This window comes from Magallana gigas, chromosome 5 (assembly GCF_963853765.1).
Source record: "Magallana gigas chromosome 5, xbMagGiga1.1, whole genome shotgun sequence".
Classification (NCBI taxonomy): Eukaryota; Metazoa; Mollusca; class Bivalvia; order Ostreida; family Ostreidae; genus Magallana; species Magallana gigas.
In genome coordinates, this window is record NC_088857.1 from 46,446,848 (window position 1) to 46,460,687 (window position 13,840).

The 13,840-nt window shown below is 33.9% G+C and overlaps 1 protein-coding gene across 2 annotated transcripts in view; it reads left to right on the plus strand.

Annotated features, from left to right (window-relative positions):
• LOC105345848 (uncharacterized) overlaps positions 1-13,840 on the plus strand; it is a 35,106-nt gene that overhangs the window by 12,828 nt on the left and 8,438 nt on the right. For both annotated transcript variants that reach the window (XM_034465967.2, XM_066085890.1), the window contains 7 exons: positions 7,008-7,168; positions 8,932-9,195; positions 10,474-10,644; positions 11,029-11,148; positions 11,265-11,345; positions 12,265-12,348; positions 12,819-13,793. In XM_034465967.2, the coding sequence (XP_034321858.2) occupies positions 7,008-7,168; positions 8,932-9,195; positions 10,474-10,644; positions 11,029-11,148; positions 11,265-11,345; positions 12,265-12,348; positions 12,819-13,793 (1,856 nt within the window). The remainder of the gene's footprint in view (positions 1-7,007; positions 7,169-8,931; positions 9,196-10,473; positions 10,645-11,028; positions 11,149-11,264; positions 11,346-12,264; positions 12,349-12,818; positions 13,794-13,840) is intronic.

Below are 13,840 nucleotides of genomic sequence, written 5' to 3' on the forward strand. Positions count from 1 at the left end.
GCAATTGGCAAAATGGCGATTCAAGCAACAAAATTTCTTGCGTTCTGCGAGCAGGTGTAGTACGGGTGTTAGGAAACATCAATTCTATCGCGTTTCGTAAATGAAGCAAACCATCAGCAGTTTATCAAAATGAGACTGGATAAAAGAGAAACGAGAAGAGCACCACTTGTATAAATTCTTTCAAATTCCTGAATGGGACCCATTCTACATTATGTTTGCATGCTGCATACATGCTCTTACAGTATACATTATACCCTTTCTCATGCTACGTGAATGACTATATTTGAAACAGAAACCCTCAGGGTTTGCATCATTCTTAAAATATAGAAAGGATGCGGTAATAATTAAAAAGTTTAAAATTAATACAATTGTCTTTTCATTTCATAAAAGGAATGATTGAAATAATTAAAAAAGCAATGCGGTTAAAAGATTTTGCTTGTATTAATTTTACACAGATGTAATTTTGATTGTTTTTCCTGTACAAGTGTCAAACTTAATCGTATTAACAAATCCTGGTGTGTTTGTCAGACAATTGCGAGCTCACATCTGTTACGTAATGAGAAAATCAACTTATTGCCAAGACAAAATTTAACAACAGTTCGACCTCCCTCCTCCCCACAAAACTGAAAGGTGATTTTGCATTCTACAGTTCCACGCACAAGGCGTAAGTTAAACAAAACTAAAATTATTGAACAATAGCAACATAAATGACGACTCGGTGACATATGATATATTGTTGATGTTATATTGTAAAGACATCGAAACAAATTTTTTTGCACGTATTTTGCAGTATAGGTTTTCCTTAAGTACATGTATATCCTAGCTTAATATTTGTAAAAACATTGAAAGTAAGTATAATTTAAATGTAGGTCAAAATTATTCAAATGGGAAAAAACGCAATCGATATAATGCAAATTATAACTTTTATCAATCATAGGCATCGTCTGCTATAAAGACTGATGTCAGTACTAAATTAAATATTGCTAGATAAAAGCGCCATTATTGAGTTTAACATAAACTATTGAAAGTTTTACAAAGTGATACATTCCTAGGAACGAGGGGTTTGTTGCACCTTTGCTCTGCTTATGTTTCTAGCAGCAATGTCTATGTTTACTGAGATGGAAAGGTTATGAAAGGACTGTTCATCATTTCTGCTGTAGATAAGGGAGCGTTTGTTTTAAGGTTTTGTATCAGAAAACTACGATGGTGTTGTCATATTGAATATACATCATTAAAAGAAAAGATCAGAGTTACACCCAAAACGATTCTTTTGCAGTGTGTGTGAACTTGAAGCAGTTTTTGGTTGGGCATGCAAAAAGGAATCGCTTATAAGCATGAAGTAAAAAAATAGAACTTGATGTACTTGATATCGATAATCCTTTGGAATAAAAATTGAAAGTTCTTTGCATAAGAGAACTTTAGGAATTTGCCAATTGCCAGAAAGCCGTAACCCAGGATTTTTAATCTTTGCATTATTTTTTTTTCTAAAGATTTGATCTTTTTCTCCTGACAATAACACTATTTTACAGTCACCTTGGATAAAATCTAAAACAGTCGATATAGTTGGACAGTTATAATATTCAAAGCGTTTGTCACAGAAATAACTTAATAATAACTTGAGAAAAATGCATTCGAAGCAGAAAGCACATCTTCAGCTCAATGATATATTTCGACTAACTTAAAGGTGACTGGTTATCTATGAACGACCCCTTGTCAACATATCAATTACAATTTACTTATTTAATAGCTCTAGAACCTGATTAAAGATTTTTCACCTTTACATTTTGCTTACTGTTCAGCAGGAAGCAGTGATGAAGGTTGCTTGTTATATGACTATCTCCCAACAGGTGGTCGTGTGATTTACAAATGCAGGAACCTTGACCGGTCATATTTTGGGGTGGTTGGCGATATTAGACGCTAGTTAATTGATATTTATCAATGATTATGACGTATTTATGCGCATATGTAAACCTTTAGGTATGATGATAGGGGCAATATGGTTATCGTGTTTGACTACGCTCAGGGGTGAAGCAGCGTAAACCCTGCATGTTTCCCTCACGTCGAAGGAATCATGACTCTCGCCGAACCTATAGGAGTAAAGTATTCTAGAATAAATTCTGTAATGAATTAAAAGAAAAATGAAGGTGATGAAAAAGATTCAGCATAAAGTTCACACTGTTGAAAAAGAAATACGTATTTTTTGGCATTAAATCATTTTTTTCAAAAACTTTTTATAATAAGCTTGACGCGATCCCTCTAACTTATTATGACTTTCATATCAAAATATTTAGGTAAGAGAAACATCAAGGCAATACGATATATTTCATTTGTAACTCTATCATTTAAATAGTTTTCGTTCAGTATTTCACTGGAGAATACTACTTGCCACTATTCTGACTATTCTGACTATTCTGACATATCATTCTGACTTTATAAAGAATAGAAAGTTAAGAAATGTTTTAAAGTAGAAAGAACCACACGATAGTTCAACATTTCTACATAAGCTAAAATGTACATGATATTGAAAAAAATATTCATTTTAACAATACCCTATTACAACAATTGAATTAATTCATAATACTGAGTAATAGAAAACATACAAAGTTAGTTTGGTACTGTGTATGACGATGAGGTAGTGCAATGTTTCTTTGTTTAGTTTAACACTGTGAGGTGTTGGCAAAAGGTTCCTGCAAACAGTCCAATCCATTCCGTTCTCTGATAAGCACGCCCGAGAAACACAATATATGACAAAACGAGCCTACAATTACATTAAATAGTTCGTAAAGGTTTCTCTTCAATCAGCCTTCTTGTGCCATGCTTTTTCGTGAGAAGGAAAGCCCCTGATCGCGAAGTAATTAAGGTTAGGAAAATACCGGCTCTGGTCGAGATGCTGGCTCGCTTTTCTGTCTTCAGCGAATTCCTCGACTCAGTTGTTACTTTGGCAGAAAGTGTTTATTCGTGATCTAGCGGAGGATAACACTGGAAGGAGGTAGGGGCTCGACTGGGATAAGTACTGTGTGATACTGTGTGTGTGTACGATGCTACTGGCGTGTATATGTAGTTCACAGAAACTTGTTTCTGTGATGTAGATTTACCCTATAGAACGGTTGTTAGTTGTTACTATAACACTAGTATAGCTAGGATAAACTTTTATTACAGAAACAACTGTCTGATGTAGATCTAGTCGTAATCTATACTACTGTAGTAGACTTGGTACAAGATGTCCTTAAAATTCTCTCTCTCTCTCTCTCTCTCTCTCTCTCTCTCTCTCTCTCTCATGCAATTTTAGTCACATCAAAGCTGCGCAGTCTGTGTTACTAAATGATCACCGAAAACTTTTTAAATCAAATTCCATAACCATATTCGAGGAAGAACCCGATGAAATTAACTCGTTTAAGGTAGCAAGGGACAGTTTCAAATAAAGTACCCGTCAATATTTTTGTAAAATTGAGAGTTGCTGTACTTGAAGGCTTATGAGTGTTGCTAAAATTCATGAAATGATTTTTAATGATTATCATTAGTTAGAGGGGTGTCTCTTGTTGAAATTGATATGTAATATGTAGGCCCCTTATGTTAGGTACATGAGGTTTTGATTAGTAATTTTCTTCAGAAATTGGTGATTGGCCTTATAAAGAGTGAATTAAAGGTATTTGTACTGAATGGGAACTGAGGACATTCTAGTTACAGAGTTCCGAAGACATGCATCCCTTGGCTACAATGAATTGTATCAAAAAAACTGTCCCCTGCCACCTTCAGGAATGAAGAGAGTTCTGTTTTTGAGGATTCATAACTATTCAGTCTGCATTTTGATAATTTCTTTGATTGATAAGACTGAATAGTAAGATAGAATTGCAATCGAAATTGCTATAATTTATTTGTTAATTCTTCGTACCTCAGCTGCAGTATGCTAGTACCTATTGTGCGGTACTCAAAAAGTATATTAGCAGCGCAGTAAGTAGTACTGGGGTTCAAGAGAGATACACGACGTTTTCAGGAAACTGACAGTTATTATTGAAACAATGGAGACATTAACCTTGAAAGAGCTGAATAATCTTCGTGCACGAGATTCAGAACCCATGAAGACACGAATAAAAATGTTATAGTTATGAGGTGGCAAGTCATCTGATGTGAGTGTTTTTGACAAGGATATACGCAGCAAATTCACTAGCATAACAAAATTTTCATATTCATATTCTTAGACGCTGTGTTACACAAAGTTGCGCACACTTTAATGAAACAATTGTTTCTGAACATTCTCTCGATACCAGCTAGTGTTTTTATTGCTGTGTTCGATGTTATTGTGGCCCGTTACTGAAACAGGGAAAAATGTTACTTAGCCATGTGAATCTATATATATGCTACAAAGTCATGCACTTTGTGTTGTGGTCTCTGAGTTAAAAAAAATTAGACCCTCAAAATGCGAAGGAAGTGTTTCGGGGGACAGTGGGCCTGGACCTTTCAATACGTCGGTTCCATAGTCTTTGTCGCATTCTGTTTGTTTTGATAGTTTTGGGGGTTTTTTTGAAACATGCAAATGACAATTTTTCTGAAAGTCACATATTTTGTAAGGATGTGAATGTTTATATCCTAAATTTTCATGCTTAATATTAGTATTGTTTGTAAATTTACAAAATATTTTTTCTTCTTTTCATCTCCCTTTTCCTTTTCTATTTTCATATGTTTTCTAATGATAAAAGATGATCTTTCCGAATGTTGTCAGGTTCAATTGCGATATGGAATGTCGGTATATGTTTTGGATCTATTTGTTTTTATCTGTAATTCTTGATAAAACAGATGTATATTAAGTTCATATTGTAAAAAAATAATATAATCTTGTACATTCAGTTTACTATATCGATCAGATGTAAACAAAATATGTTTGGCAAGAGTTTCAGAAAGAGTAATTTTAGAGATTATTATTCATAAAAAGCGCAAAAAAAAGATTTTAATGGGAAACTGTGCTAAAAGAACACATGTAGATGTTCAGGAAAATGTTTTGGTGATGTCATTTTTTAGTAGATTACAGTTAAAAACACTTTGAATGAAGAATGAAGTAGTTTGAACAAAAACCATTCTTACTTCTGCTCTTATTTATTGTCAATAAAATTTTTTATATTTTTGCTGAAGATGCATTTTTCAAAATATGTATGATGTATTAACAAATATTTACATTCATTTTCTGTTCCCGTATTATATTGCATTAATTGATTGGAGTGATATTTACGCATAACACAGAAGACCCAATCACCAAATCTGGTGCGTATGTATACATTCAGTCTTCCTTCAGTATTTCTCGAAGACCTCGCGACTTCAAACCTGATCACGACCTGATATTATACTTACGCTGATTTATATTTCATTGATGTAAATATTGTTTAACAGTTAAATGAATTCAATTGATTAATTTCTTAGTATCCCAAAGTAAATTCATCAAATTACAGAGTGAAAAATAAAGTTGTGTCATTAGAATTTTAAACGCAGAGCACTATTTTTGTCAGCATAAGTCGGCTGTTCCAGTGGCTCTTCCGTTAATTTCGCATTACTCGTTGAATAAGGCAGAGATTTTTAAAAAATAACTTAATAATTCATATTTGCAGAAAGGGAATAACTGTTAAAAAACGTAAATATAAACATTGAACAATTATTTTTTTTTTGAAAGATGTGGTCTCCGACGGTATGTGCAAACAAATTTTCATATCGCGATATCGAGCGTTATTTATTTTGTATGCACACATCGTTGCAGTTATGAGACTACATTTTTCAAAGAATAATATTTCTATGCTTAATTAAAGAATGCTACCATACAATAAGATGAATGATGCAAATGATATAAAAATGTAAAATAGACTACTATACGCTTAAAAATAAATTTTATCAATTTGTATCAGATTTGATGTAACATGTTTATTGGAAAACAATTAACTTAAATTAACATTACATGAACCTCTATTAATTAACTGAATACCCATTTGCTTTTCGTATCCAACCCAACCTATTGATAAGAACAAGAAATAACTAAACAAAATAAAAGTTTTGTCTTTATATGATAACAGTGTAACCCTTTGTCTAGCACTGAACGCTTATTTATAACTGATATTCTGTATTCAAGTTGTTTTTAAACTTCAAACATTGCAAACGTTATGATCTAAGAAATAAGCACATTTATGCACATGCTTTACGATAAGCCACCTGTTAGGTACGGTAATATACCTGTCATTACAATTCATATAGGTTAAGAGGTGTGCGATGTGCAACATTGCTCAGGTGGTTAGAGCGGGTGAAGCACTGGCCAGTCACTACGGAGGTCCTTGGTTCAAGTCCGTAATGAAACTTAAAAGTTTTCACCATCAGTCACATTAAACGTGGGGACAATTAATAAGATGAAAAACTTTATCATAAAAACATCATCAAACACTGCTGAGGAGGTGAAACATATGTATAAGACAAGTTTTATTATGTATCACAAAAATGCACTAAAAACAACACCATGAAATAAAGTCATTATTGTATTAACAGTGGCGATAACTTGAAACTTCAACTATTTGATAGAAACAAAACATAAAGTAAGTTTGTTTTATTAAAACATATATTTACCAAGCACTGCTATATAAAAAAATAACTTTGGCGATTTCAACGTTTTTGTCCGTGTGGCGTCATTAATTCAGTATTTTAATATATCTTAAAAGTATGTTAGGGATACAGGTACTGTAGCACCGGTCAGAAAAGTAATAAGTCAATTACGTCACATGAACACAAATGAAAATCATATAGACAGGACAAAGATTCACTAACCCGCTTATAACGTGAATGATTAAAACAATAAAACAAACATTTCATTATTTATGCTGGATTTGTGCTACAAAAAGTCATAAATATTAAAAAAAAAAAAAACAACCCAGAAACAATGATTGTATCAAACAATCTATTCACTTATTAAGCCCTTTTGATATTACTTAATTTAATGAAAAACCAACGAGGTGGAATATAAAATGTATCTATTATTACAGAGTCCCTGACAGAGAAACTGAAACAGAGAAACGAGGAGACTGCCAGTCTGATAAAGAAAGAAAAGGAATATTTAACACAAATCGAGAAGATAGAAGACGACTACAGAAAGAAGGAACTCGATCTTCTCAACGATTTGGACATCTCTCAAGACAAAAATGAGGTATGTGCACCTTTGCAAAATCTGTTGAGAATTCACAGATGCCCTCAGTTTTGAAATACAAGGTAAGCGGTAAACAATGGCCTCTCTTCTAAAGGCTTGATGGCAAACAGTTATGCATCACACGTGGACTGATGGTTGTCACACGAGTATAGATTTAAAACACATGACTGGTTGAGTTTATTCTCCTTGTTGTGTACAAAGTTATAAGATATACACAATTCATGTACTTTGAAAGTAAACATTAAATGGAAAGAAGCACTACAACGGGATCCACATACCTTCATTAAGTACGAAACACAGCAACATCTAGATATTGCTTCGGACTCGTAAAGAATTTTTTTTTTGTAAAAACCTTCTCAAGATGTTATTTCTTCTTACTTGGACAGCATAATAAACTGAAATCAAAGGCTCAAAAAGTCATAAAATCATATACTGTTTTCCTTGACCCTATATAAAGGATATACAAAGAGGTTCAATGTTTAAATTGTGAGATTGTTGTTTGTATTTTAATATGATAATTTGATAAATTTCGATTTGAGTTTCTTAATAAAAGCAATGACATTGTAAGTCAAGTTTTATTCGCGAGCAAGAAAACTGTGGCAGGTTAGACATTAGTTTGGTCGCAATCATTTAGTTGACGCACACTAACCAGTCAATTTATGGATAAACGCGAAATAAATTCGTTGCGCATTAAAGTAATATTTGAAGAGAAAAACTTATTTCAATTTTAGCACCAAATTTTAGCACCTTTTACTAATAAATACAACCTGACATTCATTGCTATAAAGTTTTACATGTAGGATCTTCGCTAGATCTGAAAAACGGTTAGTTTCCCCTAAAAGACTAACGTGCATTAGATTGGTAAATCTAGTTCAAAAATTTCTTCAAGTACATGCATGTGTTTTCATTAAAAGTTTGATGGAAAAAGTAGAATTACTGATTAAGGAAATAGTTTGCTTAAATCACAACAAGAATTTGATGTTTTTATAAACCGGAAATTAATATTATCAACTAACATGAAAGAAAAAGAATAGTGGGTCAAGTTAATCTAAGCTTACTACTAGGCCAGTGTTTAGAGTGAAACATGGAACCATAAGGTACAGGTGTGAAGAAACATCCGGTATAAATCCTTCAATAATCTCGCACGGATGGGTACAAATATATATAAATGTGAAGGGTCGGAATCTTTGGATACAGGTAAATGTTTACAATTAATCAACACACTGGGGATCTATACTGTTGTAAAGATACGATTTTCCGCTGGAATTATTTTTGGAATATTTTCAAGAAGAAGTAAATGATAAGAGACCGTGAGTCCATGAAATGCAAACATCAAATGGGAGTTCACTAATTCAGAAAAGCAATAATGTAGTTTTAAAGTACTTCTGATTCCCTGCCAAAGACAACTGGCTTTCTCTCTGTTATCATTTAATGTTTTCTTGTTTCAGGGGTAAATATTCTTATTGACTGTTTGCTTTTCTTAAGTATATCACCACAATCTTAGTATCTCTAAAGCAAACACAAGAAAATAGCTTCCATAAGGATTAGAGTCTAATAGAAATTCGGCAATGAACCAGTGTAAAAGGCAATTTTGCATCAGTGAAGAGGCAAACGAATATCACTATTCTAACTTGTTACTCTTGGGATGTATCGCCTGTTTAGTTCCCTACAATATAAGCTGACTGCTGATTTTGATAACCATGAAGTGATTATTTTGAACCCTTTTCTGTTTTGTGAGAGATTTTTTTATTATAATTATCTAGATTCTCAGTAATTTACTGGACATCGTCAAGGAGCGTGCGGACGCGGCCGAGCGTGAATTAGAGCGTGTCGCAGCCTCTTTCTCAGTCGCAAGCGACGGAAGTGGACGAAGTGCAAGGGTCATCAGTACCTGCAGTGACGTCAGTGTTGGAAGTGACGAAGTGTTTGATGGGGCATCCCCCGGTGTATCTCCTGGTTTATCACCTGTCTTGCCTGGCAGTCCGGAATCTCCGCTGAAGAGACAGGTCATCCAAAAGGACTGGGATGTAAGCATTGTTTTTATATTGTTGTACATTAAGCATTGGAGGTCACCCCCGCCCCCCCCCCCCCCCCCCTAAACTGTCAAATTGTGAATTTTGAACTTACTGGATGGGTGTTAAAACAAGATATACAATTTGTCATATTGTAAATAGACAAACGACAGTACATTATATTCAATATGTGGAACTTTATCATAACTGTTTTCAATCTAGAAAATGAAAATGAGAGGTTTGGCTTGCATGCTAACAATAAAACGTTATTGCTTGCGATTGTAAAAAGGTGTCGATTTACCACATGTGTGCTAAGATAAATTACATAAAGAAATGTACCAAAACAAAACCAAAGGTGATGGCTTCTTATCACGAATTCCAACCTAATGCTGTAATTTGCTGTGTACTGATCTCATACAGAAACCACACAGATAACAAACCACATTCTCTATGTATTTTTTTCCCTTATTTCCCATTTTAATTCTGAATTCACAGATATATAGTTGTAACTATGAATAAATATCCTATTATTTAAAATTAAAATTGCGCTGCTTTTAAAATCAACAGTAAAACAATGTAAGGGATCAAATGTGCTTTCAATCTTTTTGTTTCGACGCACCATCGGTATTTCGGGTTCCATGTGGATGTATTTATAGTTCTGTATTTTTTCTTTGATTCTTTGAGCCAGTCTTTTTTTCCCGGATGTCTGGCAGATGATACACGGGTTTTTGTCCGTCTTAATTACTGTGTCGTGTTCAATTAACCGAAACATAAGCACATCGAGCCGTAGCAGGTACATATACTTCGTGTACTCCCCCCCTACACTGATCATATATCAGTCTGCGGACCAAGTCAACTAATATTTTATGCTTAATCATCAGATTTTAAACGAACAAGAATTATTTTCCTGATTCTTAGCATTTTAGTCAGTAATATACAATATAGACCTCTGAAAGTCTGCAATGAAATTGTAGATTCGGGTGTTTACTTATGATTTATGTAACCAAACCAACTGTTTGTAATCATATATTGATAGTTATTAGTATCTGTGCTCATTGTTTTGGCATCGTCTGCATCTCTGACACTGATACATGGAATACATTTACAGTCTTGTATATCACGTATCTTTAATTAATGAAAATAATAATCAGGTGCAAGTCATGATTTATTTGCAAGTAGGATATAACAATATTTTGCTGCGTCCGTGTGGTCCGCCATTTTTATCTTTATAAATGGTTTGATTTCTCAAATTGTGCTTTCAATTTTCATTGTCATTCTTCAAATTGCTTTCAGAACCAGTTTCGTAAAAGAATTGATTGCTTGGAGCGTCTACTGGCAGAGGAAAGACAAAAACTAGCAGCGACAGAAAAGAAATTAGCTCTTGTGTCTACGGAGAATATCTCTACTGCCATGTCCGACGACGCCAAACTTTTCGCTAGGGAAAAGGAACTCCTTCAAGCAGAGGTATGGAGCAATAACGGTACCGTAGCGGTCTTGCGATGCATCCAAACTTCCTTAATTTTCTACTCGTTCCATGCGCGATTTTCAAATAGATTTTAGGAATTTGAAGCAACTAGAAGGCCAAGCTATGTGATATCTCCCCAGCGTTTACTTCTTTGTTTATGTCTCATTTCACTCTTTGCTGATATCAAAGCATATCACATCCCAGCTTTTGGTAAAAACTTTTCGAGAATGGGTGGAAGGAGGGATTAAAATGTAAATAGCACACATGGATGAAAGTAACTTTCCAGTGTGTGGGTGGGCTTGATACCATTCTTATACCCTGAAATATTACACTAATCCTTGATACATCACAAATGTTCTTATGGTTGCCTTTAATATTTTCAGATTTTAGAAGGAAAAAAACTTTTGAAGATTGCAACCGATCAAATCAAGGGACTACGTGAACGAATGTTCACCCTAGAAGAAGAAAACCGATGTCTTCGAATCACCTATGCCAACGAGCTTGTATGTTTCAATTAAGGATTTTCATTGCATGTCAAAAGAAATACACGAGATCTGCATTTTATGTAATTTTGATCGAACTCACACACATATTAATTAAATTCATTATTATTGTATAGGCCGAAAGTGAGGAGTCAGAAAATGAGAAGACACCGTCCTACCACATCGATGAGCGACCGCCTAGCTTTGATGTGGCTATGGTAAGAAATCAGTAACATGTACTGTTATTGTTTGTCCAAGGACTGAGCTTTACATACTCGTCCCTTTTTGTTGATTTCTTTCATGAATTAGCATATCCATCAGCGAAAAAAAAAAAAAGAAAAACAGTTGAAAATGATACAAGAAAAAAAGGAAAAACCAGGCTTTTTTTTTTTTTTTTTACACAATCCCGTTTTTTGATAATTATAAATAATATATTAAACGGTTAGTAAAAATAAATATGCTTAGTATCATTTGGAGCGCATCGCACAAATTTTGAAAAACATCCAGGTTCTTTTATGTCGATTGCAATACACACTTTTCCTGTACTTTTTTAAAGCAATTTCTTTTAACAATACAAAATAGAGGGCTTGTCTCTGTTTAAAACAATTTTTTTTCATACTAGTTAATACATGTGGTTAAGACACAAAAGTATTAATATATTTCAAAATATGAAGCAAATATGATAGAAATTTAGGACAGACTTGACATAAAAACACATGGACATATTCTAATACTCTGTGAACCACTGGCATCCTCTTATATATGATGTAATTTTGTTTGCTTGCTGGTCCTGCTGTGTATTTATAATTTGAAAGGATGCCAAGTGAAATCATTAATGTGTTTATAATATGTCTTTCATGAATTGAGTATAAGTGATATAATCTCATTAAGAACATTTCATCTCTTAGAAGAATTATAAACAAAAGTCTTCATAACCATCAATGAAAAATGCAGTAAGGCTAGATGCAATTCGTTTACTCATGCGTTTTCTACATACTCTGTTGCCGTGCTGATACAAACATTTCAATTAATTCCGCAGAATTAGTTTTGTTCTTTTATTGCCGATAACATAATTGGACTTAGAAATCAGAGAAGTTGTGTCTGTAGCCAGCATTAGAAATATTTTGTTTATTGCAGAAAGATGCGTCTAAAACCCAAACCACAACCGATGTATCCAATTACAGAGAAAGAATTGCCAGTTTGGAAAAACAGTTAAAAGAAGTAAGCAAGTGATCGTGCCTGTTTAGTTAACACAAAGTTAACCAGTCTATAAATATCACAATCGTAATGAGCCAAGCATGCGTGTCCAGATATTTGTAATATGCCTCACAAAATATGTGTATTCACCTTTTAATGGGTTTGTTATAGGAATTAGTTTTAGATTAACATAGAAAATGCACCGAATGGCCGACTGCAAAATAACCTTGAAAAAATATTAAAAGAGATAACATACTCGAATTTAAGTAACACTTTATTGCTAATCAGTATTGTGTTCACTTAGCACTAAAACAGCAAGAGAGTCAATCCATGCACTTATCATCATTTGATATCGAAGGAGTATTTAATAATGCAGGTTACATTGTATAATTAATATGAAGAAGAAACTGTAATTAGTAAATGCTTGCATGAAATGAATGAAGCATATATCTATTGATTTAACTTAGATCATTGCTTCATGGATATTTGCCTAGGTAGAAGCACAATGGAGAGCAAAATGTACCACCATCGAAAAAGAAAAGAATGAGTCCCAGCAGCGACTTCGAGACCTAACTATAGACTCCGAGGCGCTCCGGGGGTCTCTGAAGGGGTTCAAAGAAGACGTGTGTATAAAACAAAAACAGCTCAGAGAAATTGAAGAGAAAATTACTGTAAATTCGGATATTTTAAAAAGAAAGGAGGAAATTATCAACGAACAAGAGGAGATAATCAAGCAAAGAGAGGAAGACTTGCAATCGCTTCTCGATCAAATCTCGCAAAGGGACAATGATATACGAGATTTGCGCGAGAAAGTGCACCCAATCAACGAGAAATTAAAAGATAAGGAAGAAATAATAAATTCTTTGAAGGATATAATAGATTCAAAGCAAGATGAAATAAACTATCAATCTGAGGAAATTTCTGAATTGAATGAAACAATAGAACTTAAACAGAATGAAATCGATGAACTGAAAGGAAATACAAAAACCCAAAATGTCACGAAAGCAGAATGGGAACAGGACAACAAGCAACTTAAAAATGACCTTGAATCAATGGCCTCCAACCTCGGTAAACTACATACAGACAATTGTACGTTACAGGAAGAGTTAGAAAAAACTAAGCAGGCACTAAGCGAGGCGATGGTCTTGTGGAACAAAGATCGTTCACAGATTGAAATAGCCTACAATGTAGCTAAAGAGAAGTTACGAATGTATGAGGAGACAGCAGCAAAGAAAGAGAGTCAAATCGTAGGTCTTTTGCGAAAGGAGACCCATAAGTTGTTGGAAAGTAAGGAAAAAATTTCAACTGAATTCCGAGTCACAAAAATTGAACATGAAGCAAACATGCGAACATTAAAATGCGAGAAACTCAAGTTACAAGATGAACTTACACAAAAAATCCGCCAGTTAACAGCTGAAATGACATCAAATGATAAAATGAAAGAAGAGCTTGACAGATTAAGAGCACAAGTGAGTATGCTGAAATAAAATTTTAGCCAAAACAATTTAAGGTGGTC